General features: G+C 49.3%; 1 protein-coding gene across 1 annotated transcript in view; it reads left to right on the top strand.

Moving 5' to 3' along the window:
- The window catches only part of NFATC2 (nuclear factor of activated T cells 2), a 75,705-nt gene extending 55,528 nt beyond the window's left edge, over window positions 1-20,177 (top strand). The window contains exon 10 of the mRNA XM_041417907.1: window positions 17,315-20,177. Within this exon, the coding sequence (XP_041273841.1) occupies window positions 17,315-17,370 (56 nt within the window). The 3' untranslated portion in view covers window positions 17,371-20,177. The remainder of the gene's footprint in view (window positions 1-17,314) is intronic.
- Window positions 20,178-21,095: the final 918 nt, after the last annotated feature.

Genomic DNA, 21,095 nt, shown 5'->3' with positions numbered 1-21,095 from the left:
CAGTGAGACACATGAATGACTCCTGTGACATTTGCAGTGGATGGGTGCTGGTTTATTTAGGTGGTTTCTAAGCTTCTTTGGAAAGAGTGAGAGTGACTAAAAGAAGGGGGAACCACTTCATAAGTATGGGGGTCAGTGGTGAAAGTTCTGTGACAGTTAAACCTCCCTGGGCTCAGCCTCTGTGATTATGAGCAGCCCAGCCTGTTCTTTGGTGAGATCTGGGTTCCAGGAGACTCCACAGCCACGGGGCCAGAGGCCTGGCTGGTGGAGCAGACATGGCATTCCCTTTGTGGTCAGATACTCCCAGTGCTGGGTCTTCATCAGCTGCTTGTGGGCCTCCAGTTCTGCCTGGAGATCCTGGTCACCAGCAGAGGAGCCTGTGCCTTGCACTCAGGGAAGTGCCCCAGTTCAAGTCACTGCAGATGAAGTCATTATAATTCTGTACAAATTGATGTTTGCAAAGGCTGGAAATAGTCTGGACACACCAGGCAGATCCAGGCTTAAATCAGGACTCAGGCAAACGTGAGGGAAACTTTTAGCAGCTGCATTCTTAAATTGTAGTTGGGGTTGTGTATCTTTCTTCCTTAAAATTGCATTACATTTTCTCTTATCTGATTTCTTCTGCACCTTTGTTCATTTGTTTTGGGTGGGGTGCTGTCTCCTTCCGTGGAAAGGAGTCCAAGATTGCAGCATCTGAGCCTCCAGCAGGTCAATCCTGATTTTCAGCTAGGTAGGCTGGGTTACATGAGGGCTCTTCTGAGGCCATCCTACAGCTTCATACCCTCAAATAACTTAGTGGTGTTGTAAGATATGTTTCCTTTTTTTTAAAATGCCATTGATTTTTATACAAATTTTTCTCCAGGACAATTTTTATAGGCTATTATTAAAAACCAAAACTAGTGCTATGTCTGTTTTAGAAATTAGTATCTCTGGCCCTTTGTTTTGTTCTTGGTTACACTTCATAGCTCTTCAAAACGAATGTAAATTTTAGATCAAGATTATGGCTTCAGACCATTTCAGGCTGTTCAGATAACAGTCTTGGTTTAAATGCAGCACTAAACGCTCCTCCAGCCTGTCATGCAGAAACACATCTCTGCTTTCAGAGCCTGCTGCTGAGCATCAGTGTCCGTGCAGGGGTTGGGGGGAGGCTCTGCCACGGGGCACATTGCAGTGCAGCCCTGGGGCCAGCACCCTGGCAGATAATCCAGCCCTTAACCCCACTGAGGCTGCACTAATGCCTTGGTCTCAGCAGTCTGTGGGAGCAGACCAGGCAGTCGTGTCCTCCTGAGTGAAGCACAGCTCAGGCTGGCAGGATGGGAGCCTGCAGGATGAGGGGTAGCAAAGGGCAGCAGTGCCCAGCCCCTGAGTGCCCCAGGGCAGAGCCTCTGGGGTCTCTGTCCCCACCACACCTCGGATGCTCGCTTGTCTGGGGAGCCCCTGACTGTGGCACAGAGGCAGAAATGCTTTGGCAGGGCAATAAGTGAGGAAATGAATTTTCTTGTCTTTCGAAAACAGCGCGGCCATCACGCCCGAGCAGCTCGAATTTGTTATGATAGCAAAACAAGTTCTATGGAAACCATTGTGAGCCCTGAGCGAGGCTGCCCAGGAGAGTTGGGGAAAGCCGCTTTTGTTTGTTGTGCTTGGCATGGCTCTGCTCTGGATGAAGATGCTTTAATTTTGTGGGGAGACCCAAGAGAGCATTCCTCTTTTTCCATACCAGAAAGCCTTCCAAGCTGGCATAAGCGTCCCCTCTTTCCAGCTGCTCCTTTCCAAACACACTGTGCCTCCTAAAGATAGTCTCTACAGTGGCTGGGGCTGGTGGAAAACATGAAGCTTGCATGGATTAGCACAGGAATTCATTTGGGCTGACGAATTGGGTTTCCCTCTATAAACAGCAGTAGTGTTTTCATCTTCTGGACAGCACAGCCAACTTCACGTCCTCCTGCTCCTCGCCCGGCCCTCTGCCTGTGTCCAGCCCAGCTGAGAGCACAGCAAGGCCTCTTGTGGGGGATGGAAAACAGCACGTGTTCAACGAGCTGTTTGCACCTATCTCCCCTCTCAGACAGGTTTTTTCCAACCCTTAGGAGAGGTGCTGGGGTTATTTTGTTGGGCTGGTTTTTTTTTTTTTTTCTCCAGTTTATTTTTCTTTCCAGGTAAAACGGAAATTAAAGCAGTCCCTTCTCGCTGGCTTAGTGACCTTACAAGCAGCCCACACTATGTGTTTTCTTTTCTACTTTGTTTAATTTTAAGCACGATGTGCCTGTCATGTGCAGGAGTTGGGGATTTTCTAGAGAGGATTTTGCCTCCCTTTTCCCCCCAGGACCCTGCACAGCAGTGCTGCCTCCAGGGCCATCCTGCCTCTGCCAGGGGAGCACCCCCAGCACACACTGCTCCAAACACACTTTCCTGTCACTTAGACTTTCTTTTAGAGCTTACTTGGTAAATAATGAGGAGTTATTAGTCACCCCACATCATTCCTGTGGTTGCTCAGGAAAGATGTGAAGGCCAATTTTGTGATCAGGCTGCATTTAGAGGTGGTTTGTATTTACCTGACTGTTCAGTGATGGATGGTTTTGTCCATGTCCCTGCGTAACTGAGTGTGCAATTTGAGTTGTTGTGGATAAAAGTAGGGGATTTGGTATTCAGCTGTCAAATGGAAGAATTGTTCAGGTAGTAAAGCTCTGTCCCTTAACCTTACCTCATCACCCTGTTTTCACATGTATAACCCACACCCTGTTAAAGATTTGTTCCTTGGAAATAAGTCTCAGCCAGCCTCCACCTCCTCCTAACGCTGCACTCTGCCCTGCCCTTTCAAGGCACTCTGATCCAGCCTGTCCTCTTTCTCAATCATAGATGGCATTGATTGATCACAAGATGGGATTTTAAAGAACCAACTGCAAAAAAGCAGAAAACCAGAAAGTGGGTAGCAATGCTGCAATGGTTTGCAGTTTTATTGATGAGCACATATTTGTGCAGTCTCCCCACTCCTCTGGTGGGATCACAGGGGAGTTTAGCCCCATTCCCACCTGAGTGAGGAGGGGCTGCCCAAGGGGGTCCCCGGGGTGCTCTCAGGACAGGCTTTCATGTCTGGGTCCTCCAAGCAAACTGGCTGGCTGCCAGGGGTGTGCAGCTGGAGCAGCAGCCACACGAGGCAGACAAAACCCAGCAGATTTCCAAAAGGCTAACAGCTGCATGCAGATGACACTCTCAAATTAAGACAAGCCCAAAGCAGTTGCTCTCTGGCCCCTTCCCATGCTGGGCAGTGGCAGGGCCAGGCTGGGCACCTCACAGCACTGGGAGAAAAACAAAACAGCCTGGGGTGTTTCTGGGCACCTAGAAATGAGGGGGGGAGTCCCCAGTGGGGCCAGTCACCTCCTGAGTCACAGGAATTGCCTCTCCTTGTGGCCAGAAGGCTGCAGCCTGTCTCTCCTGGGGGTCATCCCTCCCTCAGCCCGGGTCAGCAGTGACCAAACCCTCTGGAGACTCTGCTGGCTGTCTGCACTCCCCGTGATGATTTCCAGCCCAAAAACAAGCTGTGTGGTTATTTTCAGTGTTGATTAGTCATGCTGAGGGGTTGCTTACAGTGCTGTCGAGGGGACCCCAAGGACAGCCCCGTGGTGTGACCCATGTGTGACCCAGCCAGGACAGAGCACACTCCCAGCTCACCAACAGGATGTTGGCTGCTGACTTGGCCATGAGACATAACCCAGCTCTGCTTGAGGGGGCTCTCCCAAGGCCTCTGGTTGCTGTCAGTTCAAAACAGGGGAAGTTTCCAGTTCTGTGATGCTCCTTCTGCCTTCTCCCAGCACCTACAGTAGCATGAACTTGTTCTGAAATTGCCAAGGCTTAACCACCCACTTCAGCTTGAGCAAATTTTAGCTTCTTGGCCAAAGAGCAGGAACACACAGCCTTGGGGATAGTCTGGATTTTCCCATCACTTCCATGTTTAGGTCTCTTGATGTGGCATTTTTGTAGGCCATCCCAAATGCCGTTCCCTTGGGCAATCCCAAGGCCATTCCCTTGGGCAGTCCCAAATGCCATTCCCTTGGGCCATCCCATAGCTGTTCCCTTGGGCCATCCCAAAGGCTGTTCCATTGGGCCATCCCAAGGCCATTCCTGTCCTGCTCAGAACATCTCTGTGGTGTTCCTGCAGGTGCTGGGCCACATCCCGAGGGTGCCATCCCAAGGGTGCCATCCCAAGGGTCCCATCCCTAGGGTGCCATTCCAAGGGTACCATTCCAAGAGTCCCATTCCGAGGGTGCCATCCTGAAGGTCCCATCCTGAGGGTGCCATCCCAAGGGTGCCATCCCAAGGGTCCCATCCCAAGGGTGCCATTCTGAGGGTCCCATTCCGAGGGTGCCATCCCAAGGGTCCCATCCCGAGGGTGCCATTCTGAGGGTCCCATCCCGAGGGTCCCATCCCGAGGGTGCCATCCTGAGGGTGCCATTCTGAGGGAGGGTGCCATCCCAAGGGTTCCCGAGGGTGCCATCCCAAGGGTCCCATCCCGAGGGTGCCATCCCGAGGGTGCCATCTTAAGGGTCCCATCCCAAGGGTCCCATCCCAAGGGTGCCATCCCAAGGGTCCCATCCCGAGGGTGCCATCCCGAGGGTGCCATCCCGAGGGTGCCATCCCGAGGGTGCCATCCCGAGGGTGCCATCCCGAGGGTGCCATCCCGAGGGTGCCATCCCGAGGGTGCCATCCCGAGGGTGCCATCCCGAGGGTGCCATCCCGAGGGTGCCATCCCGAGGGTGCCATCCCGAGGGTGCCATCCCGAGGGTGCCATCCCGAGGGTGCCATCCCGAGGGTGCCATCCCGAGGGTGCCATCCCGAGGGTGCCATCCCGAGGGTGCCATCCCGAGGGTGCCATCCCGAGGGTGCCATCCCGAGGGTGCCATCCCGAGGGTGCCATCCCGAGGGTGCCATCCCGAGGGTGCCGTGTGCCTGTCCCTGGGTGTGTTTAATGTGTGACACGTGGCTGCCTGGGTGTGCAGCCCCAGTGCCTCAGTTCAGGGTGAGCTGCCGAGGTCCCTTGAGGAGCGTGGCCTTGCTGCAGCTCCCAGTGGCTCCGTGTGGCTGCCCTGCCCTGTGTGTGTGAGCGGGGCATTTCTCTCCTGCTGGCAGCCACCCTCCTCCCACACTGCTCACCCCTGCCCTGTGTGTGTGAGCGGGGCATTTCTCTCCTGCTGGCAGCCACCCTCCTCCCACACTGCTCACAAAGATTTCAGGGGCTGTGCCCTCGCTGCTGCTGTGTGTTCCAGCTGCCCCTGGCTGGTTCCCCAGTGCAGGACGGACAGTGTTCCCACTGAACCCATGCACAGCCTGCCAACTGCTGCTGAGTGTGCGCTGGGCTCCGATGAGATCATGTCAGACCTAAGCAAGTTTTATCTTTCTCTTGGGCAGGAGGGTGTTCTATCAAGCTGTGGTTCCAAAGCTGCCGTTGTGAGGTTGGAATTCTCCCAGGAAGTGTAGCAGTGCGTGGTTAAATGCAGAGTAATAGCTTCAGTATGAGGCACAGACACAGAGCTCTGAGCTGGCTGAGCACACTTGTGTTTAAAGGAGAACGTGGTTACACAGCTGGTGAGAACTGGGCAGAGATCAGGATGGGTTTGCCAGGTATCCCAGACCTTGCAGCGTGCCCCTGGGACCCTGCCTGAGCACAGGATTTACCTCCTGCCTGCCTGGCGTGGGGATCCACACAGCCCCCAGACCTCCCAGCTGGAAAACTGGGGATGGCTCATCATTAAATCCCAGCAAGGATTCCCTGGGGCAGTCTCTTTGGGTGGTGGTTCCTACATCTTGATCTGGAATTGGGATATCTGAACTAATTCAGGGAGATCTGGAAATAATTGAGGGCTAATTTCTGAACAAATGTAGGTTATTGCTGTTGTGGTGAGGTTGGGAATTGCCCAACCTCAGGAGTATGGGCTGCACTTCAGCTAAAGGTGAACCTCCACTGGACATGGAGGAGCTCATTCTGTTTCTGGTAATTGATAGCTCTTCTTTTCTCTTTCCTTTAATCTTTTTTCTTTTATCTTCTCTTCATACTGAAAACAAAAGTTTTCTCGTTCATGCCATTGACTCAGATTGAAAGTTTGAAGCCTTTGGATGATGCAGATAACATTTTTCTTGTTCTCTCAAGCTGTTTACTGTCAGATGCTCCTGGCCTTTTTGAGGCAAGATGTAAAACCAGTTAGAGTATCTGCTCCCGTGGTCTTCTGCACTCCTTTTTCCAGTTATCCCTGTCTCTTGTAATTAGGTCTGTCTCGTGGTCTCTGATTTATACATATACCCCATAGTATTGTATAGTATTTTTATTAGTACATTATTTTATGGTAGAAACCCCAGCACTCTGTTGTGGCAGATGCTGCTTTGACTCCAGAGTTTAAAAAAGCAGTTCCTCCCTCAAAGGAGTTCCAGTCAAAGTGCAAAATAAGAGCAAACAGCTGGATGTGGGCAGACACAGTATCTTGTATGTGGCACCTCCTTGACATTATTAGATGTGAATTGTAACACTCTGTCAGTAACCAGTTAAATATTTCACGGTCTGGATGCTTTCCAGCTGCCTTGGGAGCAGTAACTGCAGCCCCAAGTGCTGGGCTGCTGCTGGCAGGACCTGCAGAGCTGCTGCCCATCTCTGCCCGTGGCCTTGGAGGCAGGACCCCAAGGGGGGAAGAATCTTCCCCCAAATATTCCTTTGTGGAAGGATGTGGAGGCATAATAGTAAAAGCAGTCCGTGTGTTGAAGTGATTTTGTGTGTTCCCCTGCTCAGTGTGGTGCCTGTTGCCCACAGTCCTCCTGACAATCAAGCAGATGGGAGCAGATGCCTTGTGCAGGCTGGCTGGGGCTGTTTGTCAAGCAGAGGACTTGCAGGCAGAGGGAGATTTGCATGTCTGGGCCAGAGAGGAGCTGAGTTTGCTTGGCAGAATTCCTCACAGGCCACTTGTGCATCTTCCCTGTACCTTAGGAGAGGGATTTTCTGCTGTTCTCCTGAGAACCAGGCTCAGAATTCAGTTCAGACGTGTCAGGAGGGAAAGCTGGAGTGGGGAGAGGCTGGGATTCTGCAGGACTCCAGAGCCCTTCAGAGGGGACGTTGCAGAGTGAAGACACAGCACAAGATAAGATGCCAGAGAATTAGAGCCAGTGAATAGTTTTGTGGATTAATAGACATAAGCACTAGAGCTCAAGGGAGGGAAACAGATTCCATTATTGACTGTTCATCCCCTGCAAAACTGCCTAAAGGGAAGGCTAATATGGTTTGTTTTCCCTTAATTAAATATTTGTTACATGGTTTGTTTCCCTTCAATTAAATATTTGTTCTGGTTGTTCCTTTGTGACAGAAATAAAAAAGCAGCAGCATTGCCTATCTTGTACTTTCAGCTAATCCTGAACATGCTGTAGCTGTTCTGTCCTCCCCCCAATTATTTCCTGTAAAAAAAAAAGCTTTCTTGCATCCATTCTTTCTCTCTCTGCTTTTGAATCACTTTGCTGAGTGACTCATCCTGCCCCAGTAAATAGGTTAACTCTAGGAGAATGATGAAACTGCACAGTGACATGTGGATAGAGAGTTGTGTGCTTTCCCTGCAGTTGCTGTTTTAGAGGTGTTGTGGTATCCAATACCAATTTCATCAGGTTTTAAACCAAGAGGTGCTGCTGCAGGGGAAAGTCACCACCAGCCTCCTTTGGCTGTGCTGGTTTTGATCTAAAAGAAATAATGTCTTAATACCAAATGGCACTGCTTGTCCCAGCTCTGGATCAAATCCCTGAGGTGCAAAGCAGGCACAATAAAGCAGCAGGAGCACACTTCACCCTTGTGCTTTGCAGCAGCACAGTCAAGAGTTAGCAGTGACAAAATGAGGACTCTTGCCTTGTGTTTCCTAAGCTTCAGTCCATCAGCCTAATATTTCTGTATGGGTTTAGCCAAGTAACATGGTTTATTAAATGAACTCCATCCCCTTCTGGTATAAGTTTTTGTGTATTTATTTATTATGTGCTCATTCTACTTGGAATATTTTACTTGGTCTTGTTGCATGTAAACTAAAGCTAAATACAAACTTCATCTTTTCTCAGTAACTCACTGAGTATCAACGAGAGAGAGCCAACTCCATGACTCAAACACGTGTCCCTTCCCTTGCAATTGCAGCCAAAACTCTCTGGCATCAGAGTGCTGCAGAATGAAAGTCAGATCTAAATATATGTGAGCAGAAAGAAAGTCAGTTAAAAAAAGACTTTGTTATGGAAAGCTACTACAAACCAAATCCACGGTGGCCTGCAGTTCCTCATCACACCCAGGCTGATCTAGTTTTCCACTTTCAAGGTACTCTTCCCAAAGCAGCTGCTGACACTGGTGGAGGAGCTGCACAGAGCCAGCTGAGCTCCTTGCAGCCCCTTTCTGCCTCCTGCGTGGTGACTGAACAGACTCCAGGGCTTTACCTGACAAAGCACAGGATATTTATCACCATCCTAGCAAGCAAGAATACAGGAGCTTTTGTTTCATGCCAGATTGATACTCAGAGCCAGTCCTTGGTCAGTAAGTTGGGAAAGGCTTGGGCAGAGCCTGGCCCTGGGTGCCACCCTGGGCACCATCCTTGGCTTTGGTGCCAGTGTCTGCAGTGCTCTGGGCTGGGCAGAGAAAGGGTGCAGAGAATGAGATTTAAATAAATAGAAACACCCAAGTTTGCTGGGCTGCCTCTCCCAGCTCTGCTCCAGGGGTCTGACACAGCCTCTCTAAACTCAGCTCAGGGAGTCTGAGCCTGAAGAACAGCTCCAAGGGCTGCCACAGGCGTTTGCTGAAGCTGCTGGGGCAGGAGGAAAAGGGCATGGAATTGTTCCTGAAGGTTCCTTCTTCCTCCGGTCTGGGGTTGCACCAGTCTTAGAACTGACTGATGAAAAAAGTGGTGACTAAATACTGAAATCCACTGAGCAAACAGGAAATCACACTCTGGAGCAAAAATTGCTCTTTGTGGTGCTGTTGCAGCCAGCAGCCCAGGACAGAATCCCAGCTCGTGTGTGTGCATGTGTGTCCTGCAAATATCACAATTCCCTGGGCCATGGAAAAGTGCCTCAAAAACTTAACTCAGTAGATTCAAACAGGGATCAAACGGATGAAATTACTGAAAGCACCACAAATGGCACATCAGCCTTAGGACTGTTCCCTTCAGCTCACTGCAGGGCAGCCTTTGGCAGCTCTTTCTGCAGCAGAACTTGTCATGTGTGCTCTAACTCTCCCACTGCCCCATTTTCTGTGTCTTTGGGCTGTAATTCTCCCCCTGCACCATTTTTTGTGTCATGTGTGCTCTGACTCTCCTACTGCCCCATTTTCTGTGTCATTTCTTCTCTAACTCTCCCACTGCCCCATTTTCTGTGTCGTTTGTGCTCTGACTCTCCCACTGCCCCATTTTCTGTGTCTTTGGGCTGTAATTCTCCTACTGCCTGAGTGAGCTCAGCACCTGATGGTGCTTTGGGATCAAAAGGGTCTGGAGTCCTGCCTGAGGACTTTAAAACTCTCCTGTAGGGCTCTTGGGAGTGCTTGCTCCCTGCTCCATCCCCACACGTAGCAGAGTGGATTTGCTGAGGGTGTAGCTCATCCTGTGCAGGTCATCATCCTCTCAGGCTGTTTTGTCTGAGCTGAGCAGGGATTATTGGAGTTCCAGGAGTGTGACCTCACAGACTTTGTGTGTTTTTCAGCCCAAAGCAGATCTGAACCACGTCTGGTCCTTCAGGGATGCTTGGCCAGGGCCATATGGCAGGATGATGACAGAGCTCCAAGCCCTGGAGTCCCCCCATTCCCCTCTAGGTCACTGTTCCTGCCAGCTTTGAGGTTGTTTCGTAGTGGCTGTTGATCTTTTCTGGAAGTACAGTGACAATAATGAAAGTGCTTAGAGAACCCTTAGTGTTTCTGAGGTGGTGTCACAGACAGATTTGTGTTTTGAGTACTTCCTTCCTGCTAGTTTTTATCTACAGTGTGTTTAGGGCATTGAAATTTTTTTAGCAGAAATGCTATCTTTATTTTTTGCTCTTTTCTTGCAGGCACACCCAGCTTCCTGTTAAACATTTTGGGTAGGACAGTACTAAAGACACCAATTGTTTGATTTTTGCACCTCACTCTGGCGCTGTACTGAAATGTAAGGGAAGGATATTTAAAAGCCATGAGTGCAATCCAGATCCTGTAAATCCAGAGCAGTTCAGATATTGATTTCAGTTGGGATGGGCTTTAGTCAAAAATATGCATTTTATTTAGATTCTGTTTTCCATCAGATATCTGTGTTATGTTGCTAAATTCATGGAAAGTTGCCAATGGGTTTGGAGTCCATTGATACTCCTACAGCAAAAATGCATCCTGGGACTTGACTTGCCCCTTAGTTTGAGGTCAGCAACCTCTGCCAAGAGTTTGCTTAATTAATGGAGGTGACCTGATTGCTGTTGGGTTGGAGGGTGTTGAGGAGGCTCACAGTTCACACTGACTCCATAGGTTACAAGCAGGACAAGACAGAAAAGTTGACAAGACAGAAAAGTTGACAAGACAGAGGCAGGCTGCATTTCTTGGCATTATTTCAGTGGGGAGGAAGCCCTGCTTTTGATGTGTAATTAAACCTTTACAGCCGAGAACATCTCAGTGATTTAATGTCCCCATTTTCCAGGAAAAAAAAAAGCCTTTAATTGCTGTTGATTTCTAAAAGAACCCCACACACTCCCAGTACTTTTCCCCAGCACAGTTTGTTGGGCTCGGGCTCCTTGTGCCTGGTGCACCCAAAGTGGCATTTCCCAGGCAGGGAGCTGCTGTGCTCTCGTGTGCAGAAGCTGATTTTTCCAGGATGCAGAATATAAAATAGGCTGTGTACTGAGTGGGAGGTTCCAGGGTATGATACGTGGCTGCACAATCCTTGGGAGCCAAGTAAAATACTTCTTTTTCTATATATAACCACCTGAAATCCAGCAGCAAAGACACTTCGGAATCTTGCACTCAAAACTTCGTTTTCAAGAAGCACTTTTTGCTCCTTAATATTGCAATTTTAAAAAAATTATTATTTCCACATGGTTTTCCAGGAGTGCTAAATGCTTTCATGGTGAATTCAAAAGAAATCTAAAAAGATGAAGAAATTAAAAAACAAAAAGGCAGAAAATTTTAAATGCTGCCTTTTCCTGAGGAAAATAATTCACCTTATTTGCGTGTGAAGCAAAGACTGTGACTTCCATGATTCCTTTGCCCAGATCTTTCCTGTTCTGTACAATTAAGGCAAAGATTTTCACAGCCACTGTGGCTGGATGTCTTAATTAAAAGGAACTGACTTTGGATCTTCTTTGGGCTCTGGGGTGACAACAGAAGTGAATTTTGCAAAAGCAGTGACGAGTGTGACCTGAGTCACAGGGACCCCTGGGCCTCTGGAGTCTCAGAGCAAATGAACAGCTTTTCACCTTTTGTCACTAATTTAGGAGTGTACATTTTGGAATATTCATTTTTAGATAATATCAGTTGAGAAAAGAGGGGGAAAAAAGTAAAATCTAGTGCTGGATCTGAGCAAACAGAGAGGCCAGTGGTTAAGTTCTGCCTTATGTGTTGTATATGCTGAAATGTCCTTTATGAAATGAACCCACAAAATGGAAGAGTAGCTGAAAGCTGTAACACTTGGCCATGCTACATAGGTCAAAGGTTACCTTTTTTTTTTCTCAAAAATGGTTTTGCAAATCTTTTTCAGAGCTGATAGATACACACCTTAGCTGGATACAAAACATTATATGAAAAAGAATGACTGTGATCTTTGATCCAAGCAATCAAAAAGAAAGGTAATTGGTATTTTTCTGCCTTTTCTCCAGCTGTGTGTTTCTCTTAACCTTTATTTATTTATTTTTTCAATTAAGAAGTCATGCCCCTTTTTATTTGGCGTAGAGGGTTTAAAATATTTAACTTTATTTAATTTTTTTTTTTATTTTATCATTCTTTTTCTTCCCCATTTGTGTAGCACAGAGCTGTCCTGAGGTAGCTGGGGCCTGCTGGGCAGGGAAGGAGAGGTGGGGCTGTGCATGCTGGGCTGGAGCATCTAGAGGATCCTTCCAGGCAGGGCAGGTTTGAGGGCACTCTGCCAGCCAGGAGCAGCTTTGCTGCACCAGTTCCTGCCCAGGGCTTTGCTTTGCATGTCCCAATTCCTGCTGGGCACTGCAGGACGTGGAGAGTGCAGGGAGGAGCCACTGGGGCTGAGCTTTGCCTTCTCTGAGGAGCCCCTGACTGCTGCAGGATCCCCAGAGGGTCAGTGCCACACGTGTGTGACACCCATGGCATCCCTGGTACCCAGGGGATCCCTGGGATTGTCCCCAGAGGGTCAGTGCCACCTGTGTGGGACACCCATGGCATCCCTGGGGCCCAGGGGATCCCTGGGATTGTCCCAGAGGGACACTGCCACACGTGTGTGACACCCATGGCATCCCTGGTACCCAGGGGATCCCTGGGATTGTCCCAGAGGGACACTGCCACAAGGGTGTGACCCCCGTGGCATCCCTGGTACCCAGGGGATCTGTGGGATTGTCCCCAGAGGGTCAGTGCCACACGTGTGTGACACCCGTGGCATCCCTGGTACCCAGGGGATCCCTGGGATTGTCCCAGAGGGTCAGTGCCATATGTGGGACACCCGTTGGCATCCCTGGTACCCAGGGGATCTGTGGGATTGTCCCCAGAGGGACACTGCCACAAGTGTGTGACACCCGTGGCATCCCTGGTACCCAGGGGATCCCTGGGATTGTCCCAGAGGGTCAGTGCCACCTGTGTGGGACACCCATGGCATCCCTGGTACCCAGGGGATCTGAGGGATTGTCCCCAGAGGGTCAGTGCCACCTGTGTGTGACACCCATGGCATCCCTGGTACCCAGGGGATCCCTGGGATTGTCCCAGAGGGTCAGTGCCACCTGTGTGTGACACCCATGGCATCCCTGGTACCCAGGGGATCCCTGGGATTGTCCCAGAGGGTCAGTGCCATATGTGGGACACCCGTGGCATCCCTGGTACCCAGGGGATCCCTGGGATTGTCCCAGAGGGTCAGTGCCACCTGTGTGTGACATCCATGGCATCCCTGGTACCCAGGGGATCCCTGGGATTGTCCCAGAGGGTCAGTGCCATATGTGGGACACCCGTGGCATCCCTGGGACCCAGGGGATCCCTGGGATTGTCCCAGAGGGTCAGTGCCACCTGTGTGGGACACCCATGGCATCCCTGGTACCCAGGGGATCTGAGGGATTGTCCCCAGAGGGTCAGTGCCACCTGTGTGTGACACCCATGGCATCCCTGGTACCCAGGGGATCCCTGGGATTGTCCCAGAGGGTCAGTGCCATATGTGGGACACCCGTGGCATCCCTGGTACCCAGGGGATCCCTGGGATTGTCCCAGAGAGTCAGTGCCACCTGTGTGGGGCACCCATGGCATCCCTGGTCCCCAGGGGATCCCTGGGATTGTCCCAGAGAGTCAGTGCCACCTGTGTGGGGCACCCATGGCATCCCTGGTCCCCAGGGGATCCCTGGGATTGTCCCAGAGAGTCAGTGCCACCTGTGTGGGGCACCCATGGCATCCCTGGTCCCCAGGGGATCCCTGGGATTGTCCCAGAGAGTAAGTGCCTCCTGTGTGTGACATCCATGGCATCCCTGGTACCCAGGGGATCCGTGGGCTGGCACAGGTGCAGGGGGTGTGAGTGTGGCACCCTCACAGGGTGACATTGCCACCTCCAAGGGGCTCCTTTTGTCTCTGGTCCCCCCAGGGGAACACACCCCCATTTCCAGCTGGGAGGAGGCGAGGGGGGCTTGGCTGTCACTGGGGCCTGGAGCAGGGGCTGATGGCCACCAGAGGCACACAGACTGACCCCAGCAGCCTCTGGGTCACCTCCCTGGGCATCCCCAGGGCTCTGTCCCACTGCTACAGCAGCAGGAGGTGACACAGGACACGCTGAAGGGGGCCCAGGCAGGCGTTTCCTTGGCCTGCATGGCTGCTGGCAGCTCTAATTTCAGTATCTTTCTTTATGATTTAATCTTTCATTTTCTTTGCATATGTGCCTGTGGCCTCATTTAATCAGCTCTCTCATTAAACAGATCAATAGTGGTGTGCTCCAGAGCAACCAGTGCCAGGCACCTTAAACACCAATGTTTTGTTTATTAATCACATAATCTCCTGTTCCTCTAGCTAGAAATGAGCAAATAATGAGAACTGATACTTGAGATACATTTTAACCATACTGCCAAAAAGAGCTGGGAGTTCAGGAGAGCAGGTTCAGCCCATGCTGAGGGCTTCCCCTGAGGTTTAGGCACGGCTCAGTTTGCTGGTTTGGTTCGGGCTCAGTTTGATGGTTTGGTTCAGGCTCAGTTTGATGGTTTGGTTCAGGCTCAGTTTGATGGTTTGGTTCACCCAGGTTTGGTTCAGGCTCAGTTTGATGGTTTGGTTCAGGCTCAGTTTGATGGTTTGGTTCACCCAGGTTTGGTTCAGGCTCAGTTTACTGGTTTGGTTCAGGCTCAGTTTGCTGGTTTGGTTCACCCAGATTTGCTCCAGGCTCAGTTTACTGGTTTGGTTCAGGCTCAGTTTGCTGGTTTGGTTCACCCAGATTTTCTCCAGGCTCAGTTTGCTGGCTTGGTTCAGGCTCAGTTTGCTGGTTTGGTTCAGGCTCAGTTTGCTGGCTTGGTTCAGGCTCAGTTTGCTGGTTTGGTTCAGGCTCAGTTTGCTGGTTTGCTCCAGCCTTCTGTTGAAGCCCAGGTCTCTTGGGTAGCCCTGGGTCTGGGCACACGTGCCCAGATTTCACTGGCCTTGGGGTGGAGGTGATTTCAAGCCTGGAGAGCCAGCCATGCCTTGGGATCATTGCTGTTAATTTACATTTTGATTGGGTTTAGGGACTCTGGTTGTAGGTTTTAGTGCTGGGACAAGCCCTGGCACTCTCTGGTGATGCCCAGCCTAACCTGCACCTAACACTGCTCTTACCACTTGGATTTGGGTGGAGTTCAGGGTGACTGTGGGACATTCAGGCCAGCTGATAACAGGGAGCTCTTGGCATTCAGGTTCTCACAAAAAACCCAATTTTCCACGTGGAAGAGCTGGCAGGGAGCAGTCCTGGGTGTGCCTGTCCAGGGGTTAATGCTTCACACTGCTCCCCTGCAGCTTCTCAGCCCTGTTCAGGCTGCAGCCCCCTGTAACCTCAGCCCACAGAAGCCACTGCTGACCTCAGGGGAGGGAAAGTGAAGTTTGCAGGCTGAGTCAGCACTTCACCACAGCATCCAACCTGCCCAAAGCCCCAAGCAGGGAACAACCAAAGCTGGACCCCCAAAACCTCTTCAGGGAGCTCCACTGAATTATCTGCTCGTGTTTCACTTATTATTTAACCCTTCCTAGATGCAGATTTTCCATGACTGTATGAGATAAAAGGAATAGGTAAAACTCATCTGCGGTATTTTTGGTAGCACAAACAAATGCGTTGATAAATAAATCGCCTGCAGCCTCAGCCCACTTGTTCCTCAAAAGGAAATGACCCTCTAAGAGTGGGTGCCCACTTCTTTTACCTCACTGCTATTTTTAGCTGAGGCTGTGAAAACTTTCCATTGAAGACCTGCTCCTGTCATTTCCTGGGCAGAGCAGGCAGGAAGCTGTGAGTGAGCAGGAGGAGGCTCTGCCTCAGGCTGGACCAACCTCCCCTCCCTCTGGCTGCTGCCCTGCACTGCAGAGCAGCCCTCCCTGACCCAAACGTTCCTTGTGTGCCACAGCTCACCCTCAGCCAGCAGCTGACAGTGGCAGGAAGGATGCTGGGCAGCAGCAGAGGGCAGGAGTTCTGCTTTTCCTGCCCAAATCATCTCCAGGAGGCACCTGGAGCGTGGCTCAAATCAGGAATCTCCCAGCTGGAATTAGGATGGGCTGTGACTGGGGGGATTTCTGGGCATGGAGTTCCTGGGGTACAGCCCCCAACATGAAGCCTTGAAAAAATACAGATTTTACTTTCTCACAGACAAATCCCAGCATGCAGAGAGCATGGAGTTCCTGGGGTACAGCCCCCAACATGGAGCCTTGAAAAATACAGATTTTACTTTCTCAGAGACAAATCCCAGCATGCAGAGAGGCAGGAGATTTCAAACCATGAATTGGAAATACTAAAAACGAATTCATGTGTTCTCCTTCCCAGAGACTTGCCAGAGACTGGGCACCAGGTTTTATTAGATAGGGGAAGTAGTGAAATTCTATGTTAATTAATACTGTGTTAATGAATGTTTCTCATAAACATTTATTAGAAATTGGATAGAATATAGAGGAGTCTTAGAGCTGCAAACCTGAGGATTAATCAGTTTTGGGTGAGGGCCTGCTTTGGTTTGAGTTAGTCCCTGTTTCAGCCCTTAAATATGAACAGGGAGAAGTCATTTAGATCTGGGGTCTGAAACTTAGAAAATTTCGTTTTCTTGTTCAAAGGCAAATCAGAGTAACTAAGGAGTTTCCACATCATGATGAATACAGCACCAAGGTGAAATGGAGCCCCAAAGAGGCAGCTCTGGAGTTCTGCATCAAAATGCTCATGGTTTAGGTCTCTCCTAATCAAAGTGCAGAGGTTTCTGCATTAAATTCTAGGGAGCACCTGAATTCTAGAGAGAGAATTGTTCCAGGAGGTGCCAGAGGGTGCTTTAGGCAAGTGAGTGTGAAAAGTTGCCAGGGGACATTGGCTGTTGTAAATGTTCTGACTTTTCAACAGAGCAGAGTTCTTCAGTGTCTCCCCTTGAGCTTTATGAACAAGCCTCTCACAGGAGCCTGGTGCTGCATGCAGGTTGTTTGTGCTCCACTCTGCAAATAAATGATAATGAAGATGTAAAGCAGCTAGAGTCTAGAGTGGGATTGAAAAATACCAAACATAAACCACCCAAATGCAAACTTTTTCACCTGAATTGCAGTCCCTGTGTTTTCATCACTGTCCACTATATTTCCTCCACACCTGGCCCTTTTCTCTTTTCAAATATTTTTCTTTCAGCCTAGTGGAACTGTTCAAATGCTTAGGTACCTAGAGATGTTCCTTCCTTTTTCCCCTGGGGTAAGGACAGTGTCTGTGGCAGAGGGAGTGTGTGTGAGGGATGTGGCAGCCCTGGGCAGTGCTGCAGCCTCTCTGTGTTTTATGGCAGCTGAATCCACTCCTTCCCCCTTGCCTTCCAAAAATGTGTAATCTGGGCAGACAGGACCATTATTTATTACTTAGATTTTAATAAAATTGAGTATGAATGCAGAGGGGATGTTTGCAGCTTGACTGCCCAAGGATTGCTTTTACTTTTTCCTTGTCGTGATGTTGGAAGTGCTTTAATGTTTCCTCCTCTTTCTTTTATTTCCCAGTTAACGAAATTATCAGGAAGGAATTTTCTGGACTCCCTGCCAGAAGCCAGACATAGAAGAAGAGATTTGTGAGACAACTTTTACCAAACCCTTCCATAAGTGACCTCTTAGATCCTTCAGTGCCCCTGCAACCCCCAGCTTCCTTTGCAGTTCATCTCCAGGCAGAGACTCAGCGCAAGGAACAATGAATTGGCACCAAGTGACAGCCTTGGCTGAGCACCTCGCCACCTCTGTGTGTAAACACCACGAAGGACACCCTTCCTTTCATCCAGAGACCACATTGTTCTCCTGGAACAGAGCATCTGTCTGAGGAAACACTTCAAGCCTGCTGCAAACCATCCGTCTGTGCGTCCGTCCATCGCGGGAGACAGGAGCTGTCCCCTGGGCAGGGCTCAGAGCCCGGGGTGGCCACTGGGGGTGGGCAAAGGGGGACAAAGAGTAATATATTCCGTGGAAGAGCAACACCATCCTGCAGGTCACGAGCAATGGTTTGCCCTCCAGGTTTCAAAGCCCTCCTGAGAAATGTTATTATTGTAGGGAACTGAGGCAGCCGAGCTCGCTCAGCCTTCTTCCACTCTAGGATCAAAAGCCAGTTTGCTCTGAGCACTGTGGTTGGTATTTCAGACAGGAGATCTCAGCTGAATCCAGGGGTTTTCTTCATTTTTCTTGTCAGACTGGATAGGAATTTGAAGGAGAGGGATTCTCATAACCAACCAGTGAAAAGAGCAATTCAGCAGTTGCAACGCCTGCCCCAAGGTAAAATAAACCCAGGTAAACCAGAGATTAATATATAGGAGTCACAGTAAACACCAAAGATTTTATGATTGATCCTTATTAGTATTTAGGCAGTGTATGAACACATCTTAGATATTTTCTCTCTAACAATTGTTGCTGTTTCTTTTCATGTAGAACCTGCTCTTGGCTCATAACTTGTCTCATTTAGCAGCTGGAACATTTACTCACCCAAGCTGCAGAGGAAAATAATTGCATCTTACAGAAGCCATACATTCCAGAGAAAATAGACACTTATTTATATTCACCTGGCCTCTTTAGCTTTGCAAAGCTACCAGCAGTTCCTGGAAAGGTTCCATTTCCATGGGAGTTAGTATTTTGTTATGTTTTGCTTCGTGTGTTAGAATATCCTGTCCTGACTCCTGCTTAGCTCATTCCAGGTAACCACTGCCACCTGCAGTTTAGAATATTTAGGGGAGTCAGGTTAGAATATTTAGGGGAATCAGGGATAAAAAGGCTTTTGAGTGGGTAATCAGTGTACAGTGAAAGATAGCCATCATATTTTAGGAATTACATAGTAATCTTTCCTGGTTTTATAAATAAGGAATGCTGATATTTTCAGGAATGCAGAGCCTGAGCTCTGTGAAATTAATCCAGTTTTCAGTTGTGTCACAGTGAACTTGGCAGAATACCAGCATGTCCCCTGCTCACAGGGGGAATGAGGGATGGGAATTCAGCAGAACAGCCTCAAAATTGGCTCCCCAATATCTCAAGAAAGATTTTGCACAATCCCTGCAGAGCATGTGCTTGGTCCAACAGAAATCTCTTCAGGACTACCAGGAAGAATATGTTTTCTGCCACTAAAAACTGGTGCTTAAACTCTGCAGGGTCTTGGGGGTTAGAGTGGCAGACAGAAGCATTAGGTTCTTCAGAACACCTGACCTGGGACTCAGCTAGAATTTGGCTCTTGAACAGAAACCTGAATTTCACGAGAGCACCTCTGACCTCCAGATTCAGCCCAGCTCAGATCCAGATCCAGAGCAGAGCCCTGCCCATCCCAGCCTGCCATTAATATTTTCTGTTTCTGCTTTGTGAGGGTCAGACCTTTCACCCCAGAATGAGTTCCCTGTATCCCAACACCCAGAACTGCCTCACTCTGGTGCTCTCCTGGTGAGGTCTGCCCTGCAGGTGCCCTGGCCAAGCCCTAGCCTGGAGCTGCAGAGGTGAAAATGGCCTTTTTTAATTCTGCCTTTTGCAGAAATAGAAGTGAGGCCCGGCCTTGCTGCAGAGGGGAATTCCTGCTAGACAGCACTCAGCAGGACTGGCTGGCTCACACACCTCAAAAAGCTATTTTGGATTGTTAAAAGCTGTCAGTGGGCCAGCATCTGACACATATTAAGGGGGTTTTAGTCCAGTCTGATGAATTGGACAATTTTGACATATTCTAAAGGCCAAAAGTTGCCTTGTCAGAAGTTCTGTGCTATAGCTGAGTAAAAGAACAGACCAAATGCATCTCCCACTTTCACACTTGGATGTGTCAAACTTTTTCCATGATCCAACCTGTAAAGTATAGGAGAAATTTTAAAAACAACCCAGCAACCCATCCACATTAAAAAAAAAATCCTCAGATTACTGGCAGAACCTTCTCTTTTGCTGCATTTTAAATAGAAGCTGAAAGAAGCCCAGGAAGTTCTTTTCAGGTCTGTGATGTGCTGCTGCTGCTGCTCTGGTGATTTTCTGCAGCAGCTACTCATCAATTTCAGAGAATAATTTTTGCATATTTATTTTTAGATAATATCAATTTAGAAAAGGGGCTCAGAAGTAAAATCTAGTGCTGGATCTGAGCAAAGGAAAAGGTCAGTGTTTAAGTTCTGCCTTCTGGATTGTAGATGCTGAATGTCCTTTAATTAAATTAACCCCCAGAAGGAAGGAGCAGCTGAAACCTTGGGTTTGGGCTTGGAGCAAGGGCTGTTCAGAGGGAGCCAGGCAGGCCCAGCCCTGCAGGGCAGAACCAGGAGCTCTGCAGCCAAAGGACACAGATTTCCACTGTGCTCGTGTTCTTCAGGCCCTTTGCTAGACAGGGGGACACAGGGCTGGGTTTTGATTTGTTGGATTTATTTTTGGGGGTTGCTTTCTTTTTTTGGTGTTTTTTTTTTTTTAGATTTTGGGGCTGGTTTTTTTCTTTTTTCTTTTTAGGGTTTTTAATGTGCCACAGGTGCTCTAGCCACGCTTGCATTGACTGCATTCCTTCCTCCTCTTTAATGCACAGGTATTAATCTGTGTACATATACAGTGTACAGTGTCATTTATACAATACACCCACACACAGAGGGGCCATTTCCACGGGCTGGTGGTGACAGGACAAGGAGGAATGGCTTCAAACTGACAGAGAGTAGCTTTAAATCAGAAACTAGGATAAAAATCCTCCCTGGCAGGGCTGGGCTGGAATTCCCAGAGCAGCTCTGGACAGCTGGGCAGGGCTTGGAGCAGCCTGGGACAGGGGAAGGTGTCCCTGCCATGGCAGGGGTGGCACTGGGTGGTGGCTGAGGTCCCTGCCAGCCCAGCCCAGCCCTGCTCTCCGTGGGTGCATTATTTTATCCGTGGTTACAAGTGAACACCCCGTGCAGAGCTGGGTCCCTCCTGTGCTGGCTCCAGCCCTTGAGCAGCTCAGCCTGGGGGCTTCCCCCCATGTATTCTGAATTTTAGGGGTTCAGCTGCACGAGCTCAGGCTCTGCTGCCCCATCTGCTTTTCCTTGCAACAGTAGTTAAATAATTCAGCTTCAACCACCTCTGTATTTATTTCTGGAGAAAAGGAGCATCCTCAGACGTAGTGTTGTGCATTGTTGTCTCTTTAAAAAGGAAACTGATATGTTAAAATTACATAGCTAGGCTGAAGAATTTCAATATATACAGTACTAAATTATTTCCTGTTCTTGCTGAGCAGTGTTTTTCCAGTATTAGTATTTCTGTCACTTAGTACAATTTTCTCTCTGTAGAAGCACGAGCTTAACCTTGGAAGAGTTAACAGCATTTTGTGAGCAATTTGTTC

The sequence above is a fragment of the Onychostruthus taczanowskii genome, unplaced genomic scaffold (genome assembly GCF_017590055.1).
Source record: "Onychostruthus taczanowskii isolate IOZ18803 unplaced genomic scaffold, ASM1759005v1 scaffold57, whole genome shotgun sequence".
In the NCBI taxonomy this organism is placed as follows: domain Eukaryota; kingdom Metazoa; phylum Chordata; class Aves; order Passeriformes; family Passeridae; genus Onychostruthus; species Onychostruthus taczanowskii.
The sequence above is the reverse complement of the archived record's forward strand: the minus strand, read 5'-3'. Positions and strand labels throughout refer to the sequence as shown.